This window comes from Callospermophilus lateralis, chromosome 2, assembly GCF_048772815.1.
Source record: "Callospermophilus lateralis isolate mCalLat2 chromosome 2, mCalLat2.hap1, whole genome shotgun sequence".
In the NCBI taxonomy this organism is placed as follows: Eukaryota; Metazoa; Chordata; class Mammalia; order Rodentia; family Sciuridae; genus Callospermophilus; species Callospermophilus lateralis.
The window spans coordinates 2067392-2092551 of record NC_135306.1 but is presented as its reverse complement, the minus strand read 5'-3'; the positions used below and the strand labels follow the sequence as shown (position 1 = coordinate 2092551).

The 25160-nt window shown below is 52.7% G+C and overlaps 1 protein-coding gene across 2 annotated transcripts; it reads right to left on the bottom strand.

Moving 5' to 3' along the window:
- Positions 1–2907: 2907 nt before the first annotated feature.
- Positions 2908–24631, bottom strand: Ubac1 (UBA domain containing 1). Of its 2 annotated transcripts, none has more exons than XM_076845116.2 (11): positions 24299–24631; positions 19590–19710; positions 18484–18557; positions 14526–14633; positions 13300–13402; positions 12885–12993; positions 11602–11824; positions 8351–8437; positions 7486–7624; positions 3315–3426; positions 2908–3121 (listed from the first exon to the last, which is right to left on the bottom strand). In XM_076845116.2, exons 1-11 carry the CDS (start codon positions 24434–24436, stop codon positions 3049–3051), a joined length of 1287 nt encoding a protein of 428 aa, XP_076701231.1. In that variant the 5' UTR covers positions 24437–24631; the 3' UTR covers positions 2908–3048. The 2 variants fall into 2 exon arrangements, with proteins under 2 accessions (XP_076701231.1, XP_076701232.1); XM_076845117.2 differs by having other exon boundaries at positions 3030–3131; positions 24299–24630.
- Between the last annotated feature and the right edge of the window lie 529 nt (positions 24632–25160).

Below are 25160 nucleotides of genomic sequence, written 5' to 3'. Positions count from 1 at the left end.
GTCTGCTGTTGGAGGCCCTCAGGGCCCCCCATCTCAGGCACAAACTCTTGGTGCTCCCCCTGCCCTTCCAACCCTCCTGCCCTCCACCTCCCACTTCGCTCTCCACCTCAGCTTTGCCCCTCACGTCTCTGCAGGAGTCTCTTGAGCCACCTCCTTCCCTCTGGGTGGCTCTGCAGCTGTTGGGGCACCACCTGTCTATACATCCAGCCCATGGTGAGGTATGTAAGGACTCTAGGCACCAAGGATCCTCAGGCCCTTTCTGCAAAAGTCACACCAAGCCTCAGTACTAGTCCCACCATCCAACCTTCCACCGGACCCTCCTAATCAGGCCCTGCACCCTTTAAGAGTGCTGAGCACTGAATCTGCCCAAGACTTCTCCCCATCCGGACCATTCCCATGCAGGACACCCAGGGCTGTGCTGGGTCCTCAAGTCTGCAGATGAATAACAGGTCCTTTGGGAAAGATAAGTGAGGCTCAGCCACTCCATGGAAAAAAGCAATCTTAAGACATTGTGCTCCTTAATCAACTGAAGCAGGACATCAGAATGATACCATGTAGCAGGGGACCCTTCCCAGGGATCTGGGCTCCTTTAGACTTTTCTTTTAGGGGTGACGGGGATTAAACTAGAGGTGTTCTACCAGAGCTACACTCCTAACTCTTCTCTTTCTTTCTTATTTTGAAGTAGGATCTTGCTAAGTTGCCCAGGCTGGCAACTTGTGATCCCCTAGCCTCAGCCTCCTGAGCCACTGGGATTAGAGGCCTGTGCCACCACACCCAGCACTTCAGAATTCTCTAGGAATCCCTGCTTCGTAAGGGTCTTGTGGCCTAGGGGCAGAAGTCTGATGTGGAGGACATGGTGGCCAGCTGCCCACTCCTGCAGGAGCACACTGCATAACTGATTTTCGACAGACCCCTTGGAGCCAGTGTGGGATCCTGCAACCCTAGCCCCTCTTATTCTGCCCCATGATAAACATCTCTCAGCCTCTAACTTCTTCTAAGTCTAAATATACAGAACCCAAACCAGATGTGCCTGTCTCATGTTCTAAGAATACCACCATCAGAAATGTGTCTTTGTAGACGTAAGTACTTCGTAATGAAACACACAGTTTCTTAAATGAGCCACCACACTGTAACCGCACTATGGGAAAGTGAACTATGGGAGAAAAACCCATAACCAGGCTCGGGGGGCCAAATGGGGCCACAGTGGCAACAGGCCAGGTCCCTGCAGTCTGTGGCACCCAGGTGTCCTGGCCCTTCCTGCCTCCATCCACCGGCTCTATGAGCGTTTCCACTGCCACCATGGCTGCCAGTCCCAGAACTGAGGAGTCCTCCCTGGAGCTCCTACATGCCCCCAGCAGCTGAGACAGCCCCGGGCCTGCACAGACAAGAACCGCCCACTTCACAAGCCCCAAGGGACAAAGGCAGAGGAGGAGCTCCAAATGACACAGGTGGATATTATTTAATGGTAAGTGTGTGCCAGATCATCTGTGCAGGCACAGGCATCTGGGTCCCCAGGCCCACGCCCACACTCACCATCAACGGCCACACCTCAAGAGCCAGTCATCCTGTCCCAACTGGTTGAGAGGTCACCTGGCTACGTGTTCTTCCTCTCTGCATCACCATTACCCCAATAAGCAGGATCAAACAGCATCAACACTGGTCACTGAACTCAACTCCCGGTTCAAGTCGAAGTGCAAAATGCTGCCCTGCAGTCTGCCCACCCCCACATTAGCCTCCTGAAATGCACCCTGGCCCTCAACAAGGCCTGCAGGACACAGATGTCCACACCAGGCTAGGCAGAGGCTGTACCATGTGCAGGCACCAGGATGACACCCTGCATACCCCTAGCAACTAAGGCAGGCAGGTAAACCTCACACATGAGGACAGCAGGATTATATCCCTAAGCCCAAGCCACTGGTAGCCACTAGCTGCCACAGGCGACTCTTCCCAGAACTCCACAGTGTATTAAAGCCCCACCCAGATTAAAACACAGATCCACAATCCACAGAGGTTGGGATAAGGGAAAAAATACATGTCCCATGGTCCCAGGCCTCTTGGGGGCGGGGGGGCCTGAAGAGTAGGCTGGGAATACACCAACCAAGTAAGAAGCCACACAAGACAGGTAAGGACCAGCACCCCGGAGGATGCCATGACAACTTCTCAGGGCAGGTCACCACATGGGTGGGCATCAGCTCAGCCACATGTCTATCTCATGGCGTTATGTCCTTGTAGGAAAATGGCCCCAACACAGATCCTGGGGAAAACACACAGCCCACAGCCCCCACACTGGGTCCCACAGACTTCTCAGTCACGACTAACCCACAGGAGAACATTCTCTTCCAGCCCCAACATCCACTAAAGGGTGTGACTGGCATGGGAGGACTTGAGGTGGGCCAAACCCCACTGGCACGGGGCTGGTGGCAGGGCAAGGAAGAGACGATTTCAGATCAGCGGATAGGAACAGGTTCTTAAAGCATCCTGACTCAGCTGCATTGGAGCAGGAGCTCAGGTGAGGCTCCTACCCGGTGCCTACCCAGGCCTTGGCAGAGCAATTGTGGAGGGAAGTTTGAAACCCAGCTGAAAATGAGCAGCTGTGAGCAGCAATGAGCCAAGTTTAGAGAAAGGGAAACTTGGGTCCTTGTTTTAAAACACAGATGGTATTTAAGAAAAAGAAAAAGAAGGAACGACAGACAGTTGGCAACACAGGTGGCCATGGTCCCTGGATCCACCAACTAGCCCACCATGTCATAATCCCCAGATCTGCCAACAAAATGTGTCTACAAGGGCCCCAGGGAACCCAAGGCACAGACAACTGCCTCAGGTGCAGGCAGTACCCACACTGAAAGTGAGAAGGTGGACATCCAGACAATATGCAGCACCGCTGGGGGCACTACAGGAGCCAGGGCAGAAAATAGGAAAGAGCTTTATTTATTAAAGGAGCCATCTGAGAGTCACTCTGGAGGGTCAGCCCACGCAAAAGCACTGGACTGCAGCATGCCTTCTTTCAGATGACCTGCGGACCCCACAGCACTCGCCAGGGGGCGCCTTTCAGAGCCACTGCAGCACTCTGGAGAGAAGGCGATCGCTCCGCTTCCACCCGACAGCCACTTCCCTCGAACACCTGTCAGGAGCTAAAAACGCAGCTTACCGTCCAGGAGTCCATAGGCAGTAAGGTCAGGGAGGAAAAGCAGCTGTGGCCTGAGCAATCCAGGCCTGGTGCTGAAGGCGGCTTCTGGGCGAGGGCCCCTGCCCTCCTGCTCCATGCCTGGGGAGGCTGCTATAGCCAGACAGCCAAGAGGTGCAACGCCACCTACGTGCGGTTCAGCGTCTGGAAGATTCTAGAAATCTGCAGCATGACTGGGCCGGTTTCTGGGTCATTCATCCACTGGGTGCTGTTCAGTGGGTTCTCCAGCATGTCTTCAAATGCTGTGGACATACAGTGAGGCTGAGTACCAGCACCCAGAAACCAACAAACACAGGGGCAACTCTCCTCTCAATGCATAAAAGAGGAAAAGGTCACTCAAAACTTCTGCCAAAAGCCAGGAGAGGTGATGCACACCTGTAATCCCAGTGGCTCCGGAGGCTGAGGCAGGAGGATCCCAAGTTCAAGGCCACCCTGAGCAACTTAGCAACGCCCTAAACAACTTAGTGAGACCCTGTCTCAAAAAAATTTAAAAAGGCTGGGGATGTACTTCAGTGGTTAAGGGCCCCCGAGTTCAATCCCCAGAACCAAAAAAAAAAAAAAACACTTCACTGCTGATGCTAAGTCTCAGCCTAAAATCCCCTGGACAATACCCAACAGTGACCCAAACAGCAGATCTGAGAACAGAGGCTGCTATTCTATCTGGCAGGGCGCAGCTTGCCTCTGTGCTCAAGCACCTGACTCTGGACGGCCACCTGGCAGCAACTACCAGGACCCCAAAACTCACCTCAACCTGCAATCCCACACTTGAGAAAATAACGCAGGCACAACTAACGCACAAAGGGCCTGCTGCAAATTTAATATCACTGAGTTGAAAAGTCTAACTTTCAATCTTAGGAAAAAATAGCACATCAGGGCTGGGGCTGCAGCTTACGGGTAGAGTGCTTGCCTAGTAGTGTGAGGCACTGGGTTCTATCCTTGGCATCACATAAAAATAAACAGATAAAACACACACACACACACAAAAAAAACAGCACATCAAAAGGTAATGGAAGAGCTGGGCTGCGGGGGGTGGTGAGCACTCACACAGCATGTGGAAGACCTCGAGTGCAGCCCAAACAGATAAGGACAAAATGTAATGCAGCACTTCTTCAAAATCAAAACTCTTTTGACTTTCTCAACAGTTTTATAAAATCGTTCCCCAAACCAGGTCCGCTTTATGGCAAAAAGCTCAATGACCCAGCCATACTGCAGGACAGCAATCCCAACTCCGCCAGCATCAGACGGCCTATGCCAGGCCTGGCCACCTCAGCAAGGATGACCCATGCCCATGTCCAAGGCTCCAGCAAAAGCACCAAGTAGGAGCAGTCCTCATCTGGAACACTCGGACCAGAAGTGGTTCAGACTCGAGGTTGTCAGCTTTATCTATTTATATACACATTTTTTAGGTGAGGGGGATAGTACAGATTGAACCCAGGGGAGCTTTGCCACTAAGCCATACCCCTAGTCCTAAACTGGCCTTGAACTTGAGATCCCCCTGCCTCAGTCTCCTTTGCTGGGATTACATGCACGGATACCACCATACCTGGCTTGGGTTTGGAGCATCTGCAGAGGTTTCACCAGACAATCATCCTTAATGCTCCAAAATCTGAAGCTTTTTTTTTCCCCTTTCTTGTTCTTTTTTTTCCCCCCATTAGGGATGCTCAGCCTGTGCCTCAGCAGCCCGCAGCCACTCAGCGTCAAGTAGGACCCTGGCCAGGCCCAGAGCACAGAGTGGATCTGACTGTCTTAAGAATGACACAACCACCTCCCAGCCCCAGCCACCTGCTGATGTGCCTAACACCTCTGCAAACCAGGGAAAATCTCAGGCTGCAGAAAGGCACGTGAGGCTGTGAGAACACAGGGCGAGGCGAGCGTGGCATCTGACAAAGGAAGCAAGGACAGGGAACCCCACTTCCCAGCCCCCTGCTTCAGAAAAATAGGGAACCCCACTACCCCCTGCCTCCCCGCTACAGAATAAGGAACCCCACTTCTCCCTGCCTTCCCACTACAGAATAAGGAACCCCACTTCCCCCTGCCTCCCCACTACAGAAAAACAAGCTCCAGAAGAACCAAGGTACTAAGCAGAAGCGTAGTCACACAGGAGAAGCCACACTGATGGGGTTCACCCGAGGACTCCTGAAGGCCCTGCGAGCCTCACCCACTCCAGGTGAGGGAAGGAAGGGTGCACTTGCACTCCGAGATGAGCGCCCAACTGAAAGGACACTGGATGTGATGGAGAAAAAGGAAAGGCCTCTGGGCAGTCCCCCAGTTTCCTAAGGGTCACAAACAGCAGGAGAGGTGGGAAGCCAGGTTCAGTGTGAAAGGGCACTGAGGGTGAAACACACTCACTAAAGACAGCCGCACACTTCGGAACTGGCGTGAAGTGTCGTCCCGCACATCACTCACAGGACTGGCCCAGAGAGGGGGAGCCAGAGCTCTGGGATAGAGCAGGGGCTGGAGAGTGCCTTTCTCAACTTTTCTCTCAAAGGGTTTTGACAGAAACGAAACAGGTTCTGGTTTGTCACAACATGAGCCCTGCACTCGCCAGCTGGTGGGAAAAAGCCAAAAATCAACACAGGGAAACTGGGCCAGGCACAGTGGCCAGGCCTCTAATTCCAGTGACTTGGGAGGCTGAGGCAAGAAGATCGCAGGTTCAAACCAACCTCAGCAACTCAGGCCCTGAACTGCCTAAAAAAAAAAGGAATGGGATGGGATGTGGCTCAGTGGTTAAAATGCCTCTGGACTCAATACCTGGTACCAAAAAAAAAAAAAAAAAAAACAAGAAGCAAGTAACTGGTACAGGGCCAGCATGGGGACCTGGGCTTTCTACGCCCGTGTGGGGCGAAAACAATCCCACAGGAAAAGGGGCCAGACAAGCCGAGACCCTGCAGCCAGACCCTGCTAGAGGAGCTCCACCTCAGGCCAGGGAGCAGCAGCCGAGGCTCTACCACACCCTCCTGCCAGGCAGCGGCCTCCAGGGAGCCCCAGGGCCCTCAGGCACAGGGACAAGAGGGCTCAGAGCAGCATGGTGTACAGAAAGCAACCCAGTACATCTCTGTTTTTCACAGTGGCAGAGATGGTAAAAGAGAGAACCGCCACAGGGGGACACACCTGGCCATAAGAGGATGCAGGAGCAGGTCACCCAGGCACCTCAACAAGCTCACCACAGAAAGCAGGAAGAGCTGCTGGACTGCTAGAGACATGCCTGGCAAGACTCTGCAGCACAGGACAGTGAGGCATGGCGTCCAGCGGCTCAGGGGGACTGCAATGGCTAGGCCTCCAATCCGGGGGTCCAGCATCCGTGGATCAACCAGATGAGGGTCAAAAATACTTGAGGAAAAAGAACTGTGTATTAAAATGCCCAGGCTTTCTTCCTCGTCTTTATTTCCTAAACACAACCGTTTACGTAGCTTGGCATCTCACAAGGGTCTGCATGTAAGCCAGAGACCAAACTGCATGGGAAGACACCCATAGGTCACGTGCCATTGTGTGTAAGGAATTTGAGCACCTGTGAACTTTGCAGTCTGTGAGGGTCCTGGGACTAATCCCCAGGGAGGCCTGCACTGTTTTTAAGCTGAAGGGCAGATATGTGGCTATCAGACTTATTTTTATTTGGCACTGGGGATTGAAGCCGGGCACTTAACCACTGAGCTACATTCCCAGTCCTTTTTATTTTTTGAGACTGGGTCTTGCTAAGTTGCTGAGGCTGGCCTCAAACTTGCAATCCTCCTATCTCAGCCTCCTGAGTCCCTAGGATTACAGGTGTATGACACTGTGCCCAGCTGGATTTATTATTCTTTAAAATTATAAACACACTGCTGGGTATGGTGGTGCATACCTAAAATCCCAGCAGCTCAGGAGGCTGAGGCAGGAAGATCCCAAGTTCAAAGTCAGCCTCAGCAAAAGCAAGGCACTAAACAACTCAGTTAGACCTTGTCTCTAAATAAAATGCAAAATAAGGCTGGGGATGTGGCTCAGTAGTGAGTGCCCCTGAGTTCAATCCCCGGTACCACCCCCCAAAAAAAATTATAAACACATACACTTTCGAACATATCTACATATCAAAATAGAAACAAATTAACGAAGTTGTCCCTTGTAAATAAAAAGCAAAAGTCAAAACCATACTTTCTCCTCATGTCTGTCCCTACTGAAGCCACTGATCACCCAGGCTCACCCTTGCAGGAGCCGGTCCCATCCCCAAGAGCCTGACTCCCAGCTCTCCAGTGACTAGGCAGCAGTGCTTGCAGGATGCAGGACTGGGCAGCGGGCGCAGAGGCACCGAGTGTGGGAGACACACGTACCAAGCAACGTTTTGGGGTTGGTAAGCCCCAACTGCACCACCGGGTTGTCCAGAATAGCCTGAAAGAGAGGGCTGTTGGGGTCGATGCCCTGGTCCAGCTCTTCAGGGGATGGCTTGCGGTCCCCCAACAGCCACTCGCACTGCAAACCCAAAACAGCAAAGTAGCCGTTAGCTCCTCGAATACCTTCAACATGGAGTGAAGCGGCTGGCGGCCCTGCCCTTCTGTGTGTGCCTGCTGACTCCCACAGCTGTTCTGGCCATAAGGAGCCCTAGAGCCAATGAACCCAACACACATGCAGGGTCCGCACGCCAAGCAGCTCAGAGAGAGAAGGACGGACCCAGCCTGGCTTTCTTAGTGGTCTGACCACCCACCCACAGGGCCCCAGCCACTGAACATGGGTGCCAACAGAGCCCCCAACAACCTACTTTGTTCTAGGGAAGGACCAGCCTGACTGCACTTCTCCATAGCCAACAAGCCTGTGAGTGTGGACACACAGACTCTTCACCTCTGTCTTGGAGGTCTTTGCCTCAACTCTGTCCCCAAGTCACCACTGAGCCTACCTGGGACAGAGCTCCCCTCAGCAGTCCACGGGGGGAACTCAATGTTAAGAGTCTGTTTAACAGATAAACTAACAAGCTGCACGCTCCTCCGCAGAGCACGCTCACAAGAGCACCATTCTCAGCAAGCCAAGGCCCAGAATGTTCTCAGTATTTTAAAAACGTGTAACACCTGAACGGTCCCCGCTAACCTTTCACATAAAAAGCTTCGTAACTGACCATTCGTGGGAGCCACAGTGCGCAGCACAGGGCCAACGGGCTAGGGGCACCGCGGTGCAGGCACGGCACAGGCGCCTGCCGGTACTCACGGCGGCATTCTGCTGGTTGTTGCTCACTCTGAGGGCGTCCACCACCTCCTTCTCATCAAAGCCCATCTCCATCAGGGAAACGACGGCCTGCAGGGAATCACACAGCCGGTCACGCCCCACCCAGGCCGAGCAGCCTGTGAGGGAGCCAACCCCTCAGCAGGGCCTACTGAACACACCAGGACCTTCTGCCCAGTGCTCCTACGCATAGCTTCACTGGAGAACACGTGGGCTCTGGGCAGCTTCGCCCAAGAGCTGCCAGACGTGATGCAGTGAGCAGGACCCAGGAGGTGTTGAAGGAAGCCAGCTGGGGTGAGGAGAAGTGGCCAGGCCTCCAGATGACACTCACATGGACCCAAGGCAGGCCAGCCGGCATCAAATGTTTTAGGTTTGTCCCAGTGAGTGTGTGGCTCAGGCCATTCTCAGCAACCTTCAGGGAGCTCACGCCAGAGGCTTTGCTATCCCACAAGCAGCCTCAGAGAAAGGTCAAGTTCATAAATCCAACTTAAATGGAGACAGAAGGGTCGTAGTATTTTGTTACAAAGGGGGCCTTAGCCAGGTACGGTGGTGCACACCTGTGATTTCAGGTACTCAGGAGGCTGAGTCATGAGGTTCACAAATTCAAAGCCAGCCTCAGCAACTTGGCAAGAGCCTGTCTCAAAATAAAAAATAAAAAGGGCTGGGGATATGGCTCTGTGGTTGAGCACTCCTGAGTTCAATCCTCACTACCAAAACCAAAAAGCGAGGGAGGGCTCTATTCAGATTATCTAAGGGAAAAAAGAAACTAAAAATTAATCTTACATCTAATACAAACTCAGGCTCTTAAGTGTAAACATTCTTGGTGTGAACAAGGACTTTATCTTCAGTGTTTGGGGAGGGTGATTTTCCACACGATATCCATGTGACAAGATAATAAACATGTCCTTTATACTCAACTATGAAACGCAGTGTTTAAAGGGTCAATTTTGCAAAAGACAAAAAGGTTGCATTGAGTTTTCAAGGGTCTCTCTTGATCCTCTGAAGGTCAAATCCCAGGTCTCACAGCCCTGGGCCCCTCTTGCTCAGGTTCTCAGTGTTAAGCAGCCCCCACAGCATTCCCAATGCCATGACACGCTGCCCCAGGAAGTGCTGTCCACTCACAGTCCAGTTTGCACAGAGTTTCAAGGGGACCAACAGAAGAGGACTTCAGAGGAGAGGAGAAGCAGGAAGGATGCTGGCTGGAGCCAGGTGGTGTGTGGTTGGTTCAGAAGCTCCCCCGTTCTGTTCATGGTCTACCTCATGTGCTTTCCTGGACCCTTCCTGACTCCAAGGTCTAAAAGCAAATGCTGGGAGAAGCACTCACTGAACAGCATTTGGATGTCAAAGTCACAAGACATGGGACTGAGGTGGCTCAGGGGCCAAGCACATGCCACACATCTCCAGCAGATGGCCTGCAATCTAGAGCTGAATTCAAGCACAGGATGGCCTTTTCTTTTAGTGTCAATAAAATCCATTTTCCCTCTTCACATCCACCTTAGCCCATGAAATGATGCCCCAGTACTTCCAAATGACACTTGGTAGCTTTCTGGCCCTTCAGCCCAGTCCAAAGAGAAGGACTTTCCCATGGCAGCAGCAGGACAGAGTCCTCATGCTCGCGCCTCTGGGGACCCTGCACCTCCTGCAGTGGTTGTCTCAGCCCCAGCTGGGAGAGAAGCAAGCAGCACAGGCCACTGTGTGTGACCAACACCTGAGCCCTGTTGGACTCCTGGGGCAGGAACCAGAGGGCAGGAGACAGGCTGGCAAGCTGCACTGGAGCTACAGCCTTCACAGTGCCACACCAGAAGGCCTTCTGAGAAGGGTTTCAGCACAAGAGGTGAAGGGCAGGAATGGCAGGAGAAGAGCATCTGAGCAAATGAGCACCCTCAACTACGGAGACCTTCGTCTTAGAAAAGGCTGAGACAAGAAGGAACGTGCACTGACCAGCAGTAACCACACAAGGACCAGGCAGGACCCAGACGAGGGGAAGCACACACCCACTGCCCACAGAGGCCAAGGACCAGCCCAAGAGCTACACTGTGTCCCCACAGGGTCCCAGCACGGGAAATGGACCTAACTCCCTGGAGGCCTACAATCAGGAGACAAATGCTCTGCTAATCTGAGGAATGCCATCAAGAAACAAAAGAGTTAAATGCACAAACTCTCAAGACAGGGAATCCCCAAGAGACAGAGACAGAACAGAAAGCCTAACAGTGAGAGGGCATGTGAGGCAGGGCTGCCCTGGGGGGCAAGACGCACCATCAGGCAGAAAGCAGACAGACCTGGGCCCACCGCAGGTGGAGTGGGCACTGAGACCCTGGCTCAGCCAGGAAGGAGAGGCGGACATCCTGGTCTCTGCAGGACTACATTGAGAAGTCAGTATGTGGCCATGGTCCCACCAGGACTGAAGAGCTAAGGGTTGGCTCCTAGTTGGGGTCCTGCTCAGAATCATCCTGCCTGGACATCTGAGACCTGGCCACATGTGGTTCCAATGGAACAAACAACCCCCACTGGTGAGATCCTGAAGGAACAATCTATACACCACATGCAAAAATCTGGAGCCAGGTGCGGTGGTTTTGCCTGTGAGCCCAACAGCTTGGGAGGCAGGAGGGTTGCAAACTTGAGGCCAGCCTCAACAATTTACAAGACCCTACCCAAAATAAAAAATAGGAGATAAAAACTACGGGAAACACAGCACAGTGTTAGAGCATCTCTGGGTTCTATTCCCAGTACTATTAATGATAACAACCTCAAAAACAGAATGAGAACGCAGATACACAAGTCTACGATCTGACAGGAAGCACAGGTCCAAGGAAGAATCAAGACCCTAATCAAAGAGGAGGGCAGGGGGCACAGAATAGGGAGGCATCAAGCACAAGGCAGCAGGGGGCCAGTCCACACACTGTACCCATGGCCATGCAGGGCCGGGTGTCCCAGACCCTCAGTCCCTGCTCAGAGGTCTGCCAGCCCACACGATGCCCCAGTTCTCTGGGCACTACCACCCAGCCCTGTCCTGTGGCCACAGCAGCAGGTGAGGCTGGCTGACACCTATGACTGGACAGGAACTTCCACACCACCTTCTCAGGAGAGGCCCCATGTCAACTGGCCACTGAAAGGAAAGAGGTCACCTGGACCCCAAGAAGACAACATAGAGTGGCCTTCAGGAGGCCCTCCAGATTTCCACAGCCTCCTCACAGCTGTAGCAAGAGGCCAAATCACCCGGCGCTCACAAAACGTACCCGAGCATCGGCCCGGAATTCCCTTTTCCTGCGAATCTTCTTGAAGATATCCGTGAGCTCGTCCCGGACCTCCTCGTCTCCCTCGCTAGTCCCAGCAGCAGCTTCTGGAGTGGCGGCCGCGGCACCTGCTGCTGCTGGTGAGGCCTGGCCTGGAAGAGGCGCATCGATGGCCGGGTCCTCGGCGTGCTCTATCAGCCACTCCATGGCTTGAGGCACCGACATGCTGAGAGGGGACAAGACACTCTATTCAACTCTCCCAGGCCAGTAACAGGGCTCCCATCCCACGTGCACCAAAGAAGGGACACTACTGTTCAGGCAACTTCACCAGCAGCAGCAGGTGGCCCCTTGGGACAGGAACCCTTCACACAGCCCTTGCCTCAATCACCAAGGCTCTTGCCGTGCAGATCCCGTTTTCTAAGCCAAGAGCACCAAACACCCAGGGTGTATGAGCCCAGGTGCACAATACAGGACATGGCCTCTGCCCACCCCCCATGAAGACTTTGTGTCAAGCAACTAAAAGCACAAATCTCAAGAAGTACTAATAGAGCCCCGGTCCCTGCTGGGAGGAGGTTCGACGCTGAGCTCTCATAACAAGGGCACGGTGAGCACCAACAGGTCCACCAGTTGGCTTACATTTCCCCTAAAGGAGGAGAGAATTTAAAACTCATGATAGCCACATGCGGTGGTGCACAGACCTGCAGTCCCAGCTACTCAGGAGGCTGAGGAAGGAAGACACTGGAGCCCAGGAGTTCAAGGACAGCCTGGGCAATGCAGCAAGACCTGGTGCACACCTGTAACCCCAAGTATTTATGAGGTGACGCAGGAGGACTGCTAGTCAAGGCCAGCCTGGGCAATGTAGGAACCTGACTCATGAAGGGATAAAAAGGAGCTGGGGCTGGGGCCCAGTGGTGTGGCGCTTGCCTAGCACATGTGAGGCCTTGGGTTCCATCCTCAGCACCACACAGAAAAATAAATAAAAAATAAAGTTATTATGTCCAACTACAACTAAAAATATTTTTTTTTAAAAAGGGCTGGGGATGGAGCTCAGTATAGAGTACTCCTGAGTTCAATCCCCACTACTTAAAAAAACAAAACAAAACACACTTCAAGGTGATGAATTAAGCTACCTGTAGGGCACACATATAGGGTCCCCTTTGAAAACACACATGTATTGGGAATGACCCAATGAGAGAAGCATGTGCGTGACTGGAAGAGAGGATGGGACCCCAGCAGGCCCACGAGACCATGCCCCAGCATCTCAGGAAGGAGAGGGCCTGACGTACTGGTTCAGCCGAAGGGCCTTTGCAGCCCTGCTCTCAGGAAAGCCCATCTCTGTGAGCTGCCGCAGGGCGGCCTCATCCACTCGCTCGTCCTCATCCTCGTCCAACATGGCTGTGGGAAGAGAGGAGACCAGCCACGTCAGGGGGCATTCTCAGGGCCCCCAAGTTTGTCAGGCACATCTGCAACACCAAGCGCTTCTAGCACGTTCTGAAACCTCAGGGAACCCAAGCTCTAGCACCAGCTCTCGCCCTATGTGCAAGGAATGGGGTATCAGCAGGCTGCCGGCCCACACCAGCGAAGGCAGGCACAGCTGCTGACCTCTCCAGCTTCATGCCAAGGGCTGCGGCATGTTCTCTGAGGCAGAGGGTAGACGGGTGGGAACGAGAGTCATGCAATCAGTCTGGGTTCTGCTCATACCATTTGCCTTCTTAAACAATTCAACTGCATCAGGGTTCAGTGCTAACAACTTCTGTGCCACCTCGATGAGAGACACCAAGATTTTCCGGAGCTCTGTCTGGAACTGCAGTGGGGGAAAAAAAATCACTTCTCTGACATCAACAAGCCTATGTCACCTACAGTCCCACCTGCTCTAATACGCCAATTCTGAGTCCAAACCAGACTGCCTGAAAGAGGAGGGTTGGGCTTGGAGCTGCACCTCCTCAGGAGGCCCCCTCAGGAAGGAAGGGCTTTGTGCACATGGACAGGGCAGGGCTCAAGGCCAGCACACATACATCTGGTGCCAAACCCCGAGAGCGAAGTGTGCCGCTCAGCCTATGGCCAATGAGGAAAGCACTTGTTGGTCAGGGTTAGCAGCTTTGCTGAGGAGAGAATATTCTGATGGCTCCACCTGTCCGACTGGCTGGCCACAGCCTAACAACAAGGAGGCTGGCTCGGTGCCCTCAGAGACTCTGCACACCAGCTCTAGCCAGGGCAGGCCTGGGGGTCAGATCAACAGCTCCTCCTACACAAGCCCAGGCCTTTGAGAGTCCCAGGCTGGATACACAGAGGCAGGGGTAGGACACCCACCCGCTGCTGTGGAAGGGTTCTGGGCAACACAGAACTCTCTAGAAGAGACCCCAAGAGAAGTGTTCCTAAAACAAAGCAGACAAGTTCTCAAAGTACCCAGGTCAGAGCTGATGGCATGAGGTCAAAGGCTGGCCACCGTCCCCCCTGCTGACATGTAAGCATGCCCTCAGCCTGCACCATCCACTCTAGCATGGCAAACACATTCTTTTAGCTTAGAACTTTCCAGTCCAAAGTAACTTAAGCACTCGGGCTCCATCCTAACAGTTCACCGCTCTCAGAAAAGACGTGACACTCCCCAGGGTTTAAATCTTTTCAGCCCCGCCCCCAGGTGTCTTTAAACTTCTGGTTTTGAAATAATCTGAGATGATGGGAAAGCTACAAAAGTAATAAAGATTTCCCAAATTCCCTTCCTGGCTTCCCCAAACATTTGTTTTTTTCTCTATTGAGACAGAGCTTTCCTAAATTGCTCAAGCTGACCCAGACCTTGCAATCCTACTGCCTCAGTCTCCAGAAATACTGGGACTGCACACAGCGCCAGCCCTAGGCACTTCTGGGGAACCTCTCATAGACCCCAGGTGCTCAGTACAGACCCCCACCCACAGTGGGACAGCACTCACATCCCTCATGGTGGTCTGGACTGCAGCCCGGTCCGTGCTACAGGCGGGCAGGTTGGCTGTGGCCCGAAGTATGGCATCTCTGTCTGGAGCCTTCTGTTCTTGTTTCTTCTGTATAGAAAGTGAGGCGAGTCTCAGATGGGCACAGGAGCATAAAGGCATCAAGCTCAACAGCAGGCCTGTCTGCCCAAGCTACAGCCATACACCCTGGCAAGCTGAGGTTCTGGAGTCCTGTGCGCAACCCAAGGACGGAGTGCAGGTGGGACTCAGAAACACCAGGCCTCTATGGCGCGGCAGTGCCACAGAGTAGCCACCCCCAGCTGCAGCGGGCAGGGCACAAGAACTTCAGAGGAGCCTGAAGGACACAGCAGCCTCCCAGAGCCTCCCTGGTAAGCGTGAAGAACATGGAGGCAGAAACAGAACACTGGGTGAAGCCAACAAGCCTGGGAGAGACAGCAGCGAAGAGACCCAAGGCAGAACCCTGGGAGCAAGGCCACGCCACCCTCCCCCAATCCCCCAGGCAGGTGCCAGAGGGCACCAGCTCTGGAGCCACAGGGGGCGCTCCTCCAGCACTCAGCTCAGCAAGCTGCTCCCTGAAGAAAGCTACCCTGAGAGCTGCGACAGGACTCAAGAACAGCAACCCAGAGGGAGGGAGCAGCACCCACCTGCGCCCCGTCAGGAGACCCAGCCCTGGCACTACTCACATCAGTGACCCAGCAGGACAGGCAGAGCTGTGGGCTGAAGCAGGCAAGATGGCTGGGCTCGCACCCCACAGTCAGCCTCATGGGCACAGACACCAACAGGCTTCCAGGGCCTCTCAGAGGCAAGAGATGGGCAAAAATAGCTGGGCAGGTGCAGGGAGAACATCCAAGATAAATCACAAAAGCCAAAATAAGAACAGGAAAGGTACAAGAGCAGCAAAGAGGGGATGTGGGCACCAGCAGCCAGTAGTCACGCTCCTCTGTGGGTACCAGGGCACCCCAACAGGAGCTGCACAGCCAGACAGAAGGCTCTGCGGGGTGGAAGACAAGGGAAGGGGATCATGCAGGAAGGAGGCCCACCAGCCAACAAGCCAGAGCAGCAGACAAAGCGAGGACAAAAATCAGCAAAAGGGACCCAGCACTTGATGCCTGGAACTCAAACATCAGTCTCCAGAGTCGAGTGCCAGGCACAGTGAAGGACAGAGCTACCTCAGAGCACCTGTGACGCCCCAACACCAGCAGCACCCAGAGGGCCCAAGAGGTGCCACATGGAGCAGGGAGAAGCCAGATCACACAGGGTGGAATGCGCCCTGCTGGTGCTAAATCTATGCCAGGACACGGGAACACAAGGCCTAAAGAATGACCTCCCTTCCCAGACACCAGAGGAAGCCAGGCTCCAGCAGACCAGGGAAGCAAGTGACACACTCCACTCCACTCCACTCCACAGCAGGCAGAAGTGCACCGGCCCCAAGCTCCTTCCCGGGTCACCTCTGCATGGCTGCAGGGCACTGGTATGGAAGATCCCACTGTGGGTTTGGGTTTCAGCCCGAGAATAGCCAACTTCAGGAAAAGCACATGATCTAAGGTGACCCTAGTCTAAACAGAAGGGCCCTTATGAAGCACAGGGTTCCTCTGGTAAGAGGGATTCAACCCCTAAAAAACTCTGTTGTAGGTTGTGAAGATGGAGGGCCACCACCCAAGGAATGCAGTCTGCCTCCAGGAGCTGAAGGCTGCCCCTCCCATGCCAGTGAGAAAATGGGGCCTCAGCCCTATGACTGCAGGGACCATAAGAGCCTGAGAGCAATGCACTCCCCAGAGCCCCTAGAAAGGAACCAGCACTCTGACACCTTGATTCCAACTCCAAAGACTCTGGGTACAGAAATCAGCAGAGCCTTCTGACCAACGAACCACGAGCAAGAAATGAGTGTTGTTTTAAGAAGGTAAGTCTGTGGCCATTTGTTAGGTGGCAATAGGAAACCTGCATACAATTCTAAAATGAGAGAAAGAAGCACAGGAGGCAGGAGTGGACGATTCAGACAGATGAAGGCCACAGGCGCTTAAAGAGAAATTTCTAAGAAAAGGCAATTGGCTGATGACCTAATTAATATACACAAGCACGTTTTCAGAGGGTTTACCAATTCTGTTGAAGAAAATGAAGTGATGATAAAAAGCTAAGCAAGAAAGCAAAATGACAAGGCGATTATTACCTCCAGGACAAGCAACTGTGTAAAAAGATAATCTCGTGGGGTGAGTACAGGGGATACACCCAGGGCCTTGCACATGCTAGGCTAACGCCCTACCCCCAGACAGATAATCTTCATGTGCCTTGCATGTGGCAGAGAACTTCACATCAGTAACAACAGTAATGGAGCCACGGACACCCTCTCCCATCAACACTCCGCTCTGACACCTGTGGGGAGAGTGGCGAAGCCTGGGGGCTCCATTCTGCTGTTAAGGAGCCAGCAGCCTAAACTGGCAATTCAAGAAACAGCAACACATGTATGCTACTCAGAAATAAGAAAGAGAACTACTAAAGACAACAGCTGAAAGCACCATGAGTGGTCACCTTGGGGGACTTTGACTCTGGTGTGACAGCCCACCAGAGTTCTACTGGTTTTCATTAAAAGACCAGTAGAACTACATGACTTTTTAGCTACATGTGTTATTTTGTCTTAGAAAAATTAATCCATGGGCTGGGGTTGTGGCTCAGTGGTAGAGTGCTTGTCTCATACATGTGAGGCACTGGGTTCGATTCTCAGCACTGCATATAAATAAATGAATAAAATAAAGATCTATTAACAACTAAAATAATTTTTTTAAAATTAATCCACAAACTATAAGTTGGCATCTTACAGCGTGTCATTCTGCCAAAACATGGAGGAGGAGGAGCAGGTCCAGAAGCTCCACTGCATCCTGCAAGCCAGCTGCCCAGAAGATTGTGGGGCAGGTCAGAACCCCACCACCATTTATAAACACCAACAGTCAAACCTGTAATCTGAGAACAACAGGCCTGGAGCAGTTCTTGGAAGCTGGCCTAGTTCAGGACAAGCTGGGGCAGGCCCAGGTCTATCCACTGGAGAAGGGTGCCCGCCTGTGCCCACACCCTGGCCAGGAGCAGCTAAAGATAAGGAGAGCCCAAGGCCTGGTACACTCCTCTTACCTCCCTGGTCCCAGAGGAGACCCCAAAATAGCTCATCTGCTATCAGATCACGGGCCCAACCCCAGGAGTTTGGCCTGCTCATCCTCTGGGCCAAACACTGTTTCTGGGTGTCCCAGGAAGAAGTAAGAAGCTCTACCCCCATGAGATAAGAGCTGTTAAACAAAGGTGGTGCCCTTTAAGATAGGACTGCTTTGCACTAGCACATGGATGAAAAGTCTGGGTTAAGAGCAGAAAAAGACCCATCTTCAGAACAGCTCTCATCAGGAGCTTCCCAATGGTCACACTCTGGGACAGCCACTAGCCCATAATAACCTACAGCTTTCCTAAGGCACCTATGTTAAAGGGAAGAAGCAGATCATAAATCCACTCTATGAACATGAATCGGCAAGACAGACAAAATGCAGCTTCTTAGAACAGCAGTACCCCCTCTCTGTTCCTGTGCTGTCTCTTGGGGGGGTCTGTTAACAACTGTGCTACACTGTTCTATTGAGACCAATCTGGCTGCTTGAGAAAAAGTAAAGGACAGAGGTTAAGCTGAACAGCAGCACAGGCTTGGGCTGTAACTGAAGAACTTGCCCTCACTCCCCTCTGCATCTCAAAAACTACATAGCCAACTTTTCTGGGGCTTGTCACCCATGAGGGACAGACCAAGATCAGCTAAACAGGCTCAGCCATGACTGAGAATCCCTAGTAGCCACATGGTCCGTGACTGGGGATTATGCCCAACTGGTGAATAATCAGTACAGAGAATGTTTCCTAACAATCTCAAGCACAGGAGACTCCCACCAAGAGCACTCTGGCTGCACACCATGGCACGTACCTTTTCTTCTGCGGAGACATCAGCCATCTTGGGAAGTGGCTCTGGAGCACGCTTTTTTATCAATAATAGGACATCTAGAGAGAAAGAACGTTTCGCAGCATAAGTGGAAGAAAGGACAGAACAGCCGTGGTTCCTCCTGGGTCCATCCTAAACCCAGGAAGCCCATCCTCCCTCGGTGTCCATGATGTGTGTACAACCCTGGCTGACATACAGTTCCTGGGCCTGAAGAGCAGTATGGTCACAGGTGACTATTGGCCCAGGAGACAGGCATAGTGCAGCACTGACAACCACACAAAGAACTCATGGGAATCTTTCAAATGTTCTCGTCTTCATGGGCTCAGTTTCAAAAACTCTGTGAGGCTGCAAAGTTTACTCTTGCAGCTCGGAGCTGATAACCCAGTATTTCCAGAATTAAAGTCACTATTCGAAGTGACCCACAGAAAGCTGGGGTTTCCTCCCCACATGCCCCAGGCACAGCCAAGTGATGCAGAGAATCTGTGCATGAGCACAGGCCCTGGTGCCTGAAGCCCCATGAAGGTGGCTTCCAGCCCATCAGTAAAACCTGAAGACACTCCAGAGTCAATTTTGCTTTGAAACAGAATTAAAAATAAAGTCCATGTTAGGTTCTCAGGTATCTGTTGCTTGCTCAACTCTGGGTTCTGCTTTTTTTCTTTTTTTTGGTACTCTGGATTGAACCCAAGGTTGCTTAACCTCAAAGGTGAACCTCAGGGGTGCATAATCTCTGAGCCACATCCCCAGCCCTTTTTTATATTTTCTTTAGAAACAGGGTCTTGCTGAGTTACTTAAGGCCTTGCTGAGGCTAGCTTTGAACTCGAGATCCTCCTGCCTCAGCCTCCCGAGCCACTGGGATTACAGGCGTGCACCACCGTGCCCAGCAGTTTCTGCTATTTTTCACAAATACGCCATCATAATAACACATGCTTTTTTTTTTTTTTTTTTTTAGTAAAAAGAAAATAAAACCAGAGCAGGCCCAGTTTCCCCACTCATATCCAGCTCAGAACTGGACATCATGCTGGCAAGGGCTTATTGCTCCCAGGTCCCATGCCCCGCAGCCTCTGGGCACCACCTCACTGGAGGCCACTTACCTTTGTCTTGGACATTCTCCTCTAAGATTGTCCTGGTGTCACTCAGCACCCTCTCTGAAGCAGCATGGATTAACTTATGATGGGTCACACTTTTGGGATCCTCTAAGCTCCCATGAGCACACTGCAGGGGAGAAGCAAATGACACATATCTAAACAGAAAAACAATGCCAATAACACAGGACCTGATGTCCGAGGTCACACAGAAATCAACTGGCTTCTTACTAGCTAAGCCATTAAAGCTGAGAAGAAATCAAAGAATCCCATCACCAACAGAAGCCAGATGCAATGCCAGGACCCATGATCCCAGCCTCTGACCTCAGCACCCACCTACCACAGACTCCTGAGCTTGGACACGCAGCACCCTCCTGATAAGTGGTGCAACCCAGACCGACTCCTTAGTCTGGAAAGATCTGGAAAGTAATTTTTTATTTATTTATTTTTTGTAGTGCTCAGGATTGAACCCAGTGCCTCATACGTGCTAAGCAAGCACTCTACCACTGAGCCACAACCCCAGCCTTGGAAAGTAAATTTTGAGTGAAAATAGGTTTGTTGTTTCCTGATAACCTAGAGATCCAGGAACACTCTGTGCACTTGTTTTTCTTTCTTCCACGGTACCATCCTTTGTGAAAGGGAGTGGAGGACCGCAAAGAAAAAGAACTGTTTCCAGAGGCAAGGACCAGGACCTGCCCAGGGAGCCCACAAAGTCCCCAGGACAGCACTGAGCACAATGGCCTCAGACTGGCCTCCAGCCCACTAGTGACAGCCACACTGTGCATGCAGCTTCCGGCCCTCCTGGGGCAGCTCACAGGGGATCAACAAGCACACAGTCATGTCTACGACACCTAGAAACCCAGTTACATGCATGGGGCAGCAGAAGAAAGGGCCTGATATCTTCACCCACCCAGGGAAGGCGGCCACATGCACAAGAGCATGGTCCTCATGCACACCACACAGCTACCCCACCCACACTCCAGGGTGCCTCCAGATACCACCTCCATGGTCAGACTCCACAAGCCAGGAGGGAGCCCAAGCAGATTCTCCTAATCCTGAAATATCATCTAAATATCTCACAGCAAATGGCTGGCAGGGGCCAGGCAGACATTTTCTTTATTCAACGAGGCTTCTCTCTGTGCACAGCCGTGGGCCACCCTCCAGACCCACACACCTACTGGATCACAGAAGTCCCGCCCACCTGGCCACCACGCACAGTAGGTCCTGCAATGGGACAGCACCACGCAGGAAGACCATGTGAGCTCTTGGTGCCTGTTGGTGGGCCACGCATGCTCACCAGGATCTGTACCCAACATCCCAACCCCTTCCCTGTTCACAGCATCACGCATCACACAGTGCCCACCTCTCAGTTGTGCCCCACCCATGAGCCAGAGCTTTGGGCTGGGGAAGTGGGGTGGCACTTATACTTTGGAAAAAACACACAAATGCTTCCAGAGCCCAGTTTGGAGGCCCCCGAAATTCAGAATGGAGCCAGGGGCCCCAACTATATTCCTACTGCTATGGATCACCTGGGCTTAGATGACAGAATTATCTAAAGAACAGGAAAGGAAGAAGCCAGGTGAGACAGCTCAATGGCTGCCTCTGAACACCCAGCATCGAGCTGCATGCGTGGCCTGCCCTCCAAGGGGGCTGTGTGCCATTCCAAGACATGCCCACCCCAGAACGCTCAGGGCACCAGGGTCCTCCAGGCCTTCCAGGGCGCGTCAGGAAGCCATGGGCAGACTCCACTGGAGGCCTGCTTGCCACCTCCCTAGCCATCAGACATTCAAAATACCCGGCACAGACAACTGTTAACCAGAAAAGAAGAAACAGAAGCACATTCTTCACTCAACATCAGCATTGTAAGAGTAGCCAAAATGTCTGTTAGTCTCCAAGACTGAAAACAGCTTTAAAAAAAGCATCATGAAGGCTTAAGAGGTCGACGCAGATTCAGAGTGGAGGAGGAGAAGCCCAGCCACAGCAGTCTGCATTCTCTCCTCTAATGACGTAGGTCAGAAGCCACAACTCCCTTGAACTTGGCAAGGGTTCTGTTCCCAGAATATTGCATGTGCCTCTTGGTAGTACTAAAATTCACAACTAATTCTAGTTGATTGGTCAAGTTCAGTTTATGAAACAGAGTTTAAAAAAAAAAAAAATCCTCATCCTGGTTCCACAAAAACTGTACTCTGCAGTTGTCAACAGCACACTGGGGTCAAAACGTAAGCATGGATCACCCCTGCCTCGGATGACAATCTCCTTCCATCTCTGCTGCACATGCCAGGATGCAGCAGCGAAGCCCCAATGGAGGCCACCACTGGGGCAGGGAGGCCTGTATCCCCTCTGCATCCCACGGCCTCCCCAGAGGAGCCACCTCTCAGCTTCTCTCATACCTGATGCTGCCACATGAAAATGACAGGACCTAGGAAGTTTCAGCAGCTAGCAAGAATGGTGCTCTTTTCTGACACCTTATCACAGAAAAACTCCACCATGCCACATATATAACATTTTTTTAACACTTTTAACCCCCTATTAGACAAGAGCTTACTGTCCCCCTTCTCCCAGTAATGCACAATGGAAACCAGAGATTGCCAGGGTGAACTCACTTTGGATAAAAAAAAAAAAAAAAGGTAACAATAGCTATCCATCTCCTTAACAGCTGACAAACTGGGCACAATGGCACATGCCTGTAATTCCAACAACACAGGAGACTGATACAGGAGGACTGCAAGTTTCAGAACAGCTTCAGCAACTTAGCAAGACTGTTACAAAATAAAAAGGGTTGGGGGATGTAGCCCCTGGGTTCATTCCCCAGTACCTCCCCTCCAAAAAAAGTTATGACAATCCCTCTCTAACACAGTAGAAATCTGGCAAAAGTACTAGGCGAGAGCTATGCCCACATCATCCCTCTTAAGGCAAAGGGGGAAAGAGGAAGGAAAATCTCCACCAGCATAAGCGTGTACAGGCAAAGTAGGCGCAGGAAGGCAAAGCCAAGTCATCCAGATCCCATTGCCTCCAGCAAAACAACAGCTGCAGCTATTTTCTGGGTGATGTTCAAGTGCAAAACTTGGGAATTCTCTTTTCTGACTACCGCATTGACTCTGCCTGCAGGATGGTGGGATGAAGGGAGGACACTTTCTGAGAACACAGCCCACCAGTCCTGTGGCCAATGTGGCTCCTCATGGTGTGGAAGTCCCTGATGCTTAGATCCTCCACTCCCAGGGAATGAAATCTCAACTGAAAGGAGGTTAAGAATGGAAAAAAAAAAAATCCCAAATGATATAATCACAATACCAACTAGAACAAGAAATATCATGAATAATCAGCATATTGAGAATACTTGCCTAATTAACCCCAAGTGCTCCTGCATCTAGGGATCATTTGCCATTTCCCTTCATAAAATACTACTATGATGGTTATGCAAATCCATACCACTATTGAGTTAGACTAAATGCCACACCTATGTCTAAGCAGTTGAGAATAAGTTTACATTTGTTTCATGAATCCTAACCTTTGTTTTGTGGCCACTCTAAGCCTGGCCCTGGGCTTGTGGATACAAACTTAGTCCTTGAGGAGCCCACCCTCGGTGGGAGGACACAGCACCAAGGGGGGCTAGGTAGTAAAGACACAAGCCTAGACAAGCAACAAACCTGACACTAACACCCTAGAGGCCTTTGGGATCCCCAGCCTTTGATTTCGAAATCCCTCCAGGCAAACCTGCACAACCACTGTGCTCCAGAGGGGGCTGAGGGCTGGGTTTCACCATTCCTACCTCTGCAGTTACAGATCAGCTCCACAAAATCATACTCACTGGAGGGGTGAAAAAGTACTACTTGCAAGCAGTTTATACAATAATAACTGAAAGTTTACCTTAACAGACAATGCCAAACCATATTTTAATGCAAGCAACCTGAGGACTAAGTATGTAACTTTTCACCTAGAGTCCCCATTAAAAAGCTGTGGCTAAATTCTGCCAGGCAAAACTACATCACAAAGTACAGGCCACCAGGGCCTGAGAGGTGAATAGATGTCTCACCTGAACTTAGTGAGAGGCAAAGGCCTCAAGAACTAGTTCCAGAAATTAGCAACCCAGAGGGTCTAACAATTTAAGAAGTATTTCCTGTGAATAAACTTCAGCAAGTGGTACTCCCAGTGAGGAAACCCTTTGTCCTGGACCTTTCCACTAAATCAATTTTACCCGGCAGAAAACCAAGAACCCGGAGACTTGTCCCACTGTGGCACTATTTTAAGTGACTCCAGCTACGAGCCAACCCCAGGCAGGCTGGCGGGCCACAGGAAATCGCTCCAAGCAGCTGGCTCTGCAGGGACAGGAAAGGGTCCTCTTAATTAAGGAACGCACACTAACTCCCAGCTCTTGCGGGAGCCACTGAAAAACAAAAGCCATACCCAACAGCAAGGAAGCAAGCACGGACGCCAGAAAACCACGAGCTCTGCTCGGGTCAGGCTGTCCTCGCCGGCCTCCGTTTTCCCATCTGCCCTACCTCCCCAAGTAGCTGTGGAAATTAAATGCACGAGGCACGTAAAGTGCTAGGCCTGGAAGCTGGGCTCAGAAATAGCGCCCAGAGGTTTCCGAGTCGGGAAGGAGGGTACCGAGCTAAGGAGCTGGAGGCGCTGCCCCCGCCGCGGGCGGATACGGCCGGAGCGCAGGCGCCGAGGTCGGGGTCCGGGCCGGGGCGGGGGTCCGCGGAGCCGGGCCTTACGTGCTTGAGGCAGCGCTCCTTGAGCTTCTCCACCGAGGTGTCCTCGGTCGCCTCCTCCAGCCACTCAGCGCCGTCCGCGGCACAGATGTGCAGCCGCAGCACCTTGCCCGCGAAGATCTTCTCCTCCTGCACGAACATCGCGCCGCCGCCGGGCCTGCACCCGCCGCCCGAGCCCGTGAAGGTCACCGGGGCGCACGGGCGGGGCGGGGGCGGGGCGAGCCGCCGGGCTCTCCTCCGCTGGGCCGCGCCGCCGCCCCGCCCCGGCTCCCGTCGGCCCGGCCGCCCGTCACTCGCCGCCGCCTGAGCGGTCGCCTGGTTGCCGCCGCCGCAGCCGCCGGGGGCGCGCCGTCGCCGCCGCGCCGGAAGTGCGTTCGGGCGCGCAGGGGCATGCCGGGAGATGTGGTTCTCCGCGGGCGCTCCCTCCCGCAGGCGCTCCGGAAATGCGTGTCTGGCGCGCCACGTGCATGCCGAGAGTCGTGGTCCTCGGGGGCGGAGCCTCGGGGCGGCAGCCCGCTAGGGCGCTAGGGGGTGAGCTCCGGCGGATCCGACACCGGGTCTCCAGCAGTTAGAAGGGACACAAAGCTCCTCGGTCATGTTTGTAGATTGCGCGTCGAAGTGATATGTGGATCCATGGGCTAAGTAAAATATATTATTGAAATCACCTGTTTCTCCTTGTCTTGGAGTTATTGTGTCCAGCTGGGGTCCAGGTCCTTGGTGTCCGGAACAGGGAACTGAGCAAGACACACAAGTAATAGGCAAGGTGCAGATTTCCTGAAGCGGCCGCGCGAGTGGCCCTCTGTCAGGCAGAGCAGAGAGGGCCGAGGGAGGCGCCGGCCGTCTGCACAGTGGTCCTGCATGCCCA

Excerpts from the sequence above, each read along its gene's own strand:
- Ubac1 (XM_076845116.2), bottom strand. The coding sequence starts at position 24,436 with ATGTTCGTGCAGGAGGAGAAGATCTTCGCGGGCAAGGTGCTGCGGCTG. Across the intron at positions 12,994-13,299 it reads ATTGTTTAAGAAGGCAAATG|CCATGTTGGACGAGGATGAG; the intron begins GTATGAGCAGAA and ends CTCTTCCCACAG. Across the intron at positions 7,625-8,350 it reads ACAACCAGCAGAATGCCGCC|TGCGAGTGGCTGTTGGGGGA; the intron begins GTGAGTACCGGC and ends TTGGGTTTGCAG.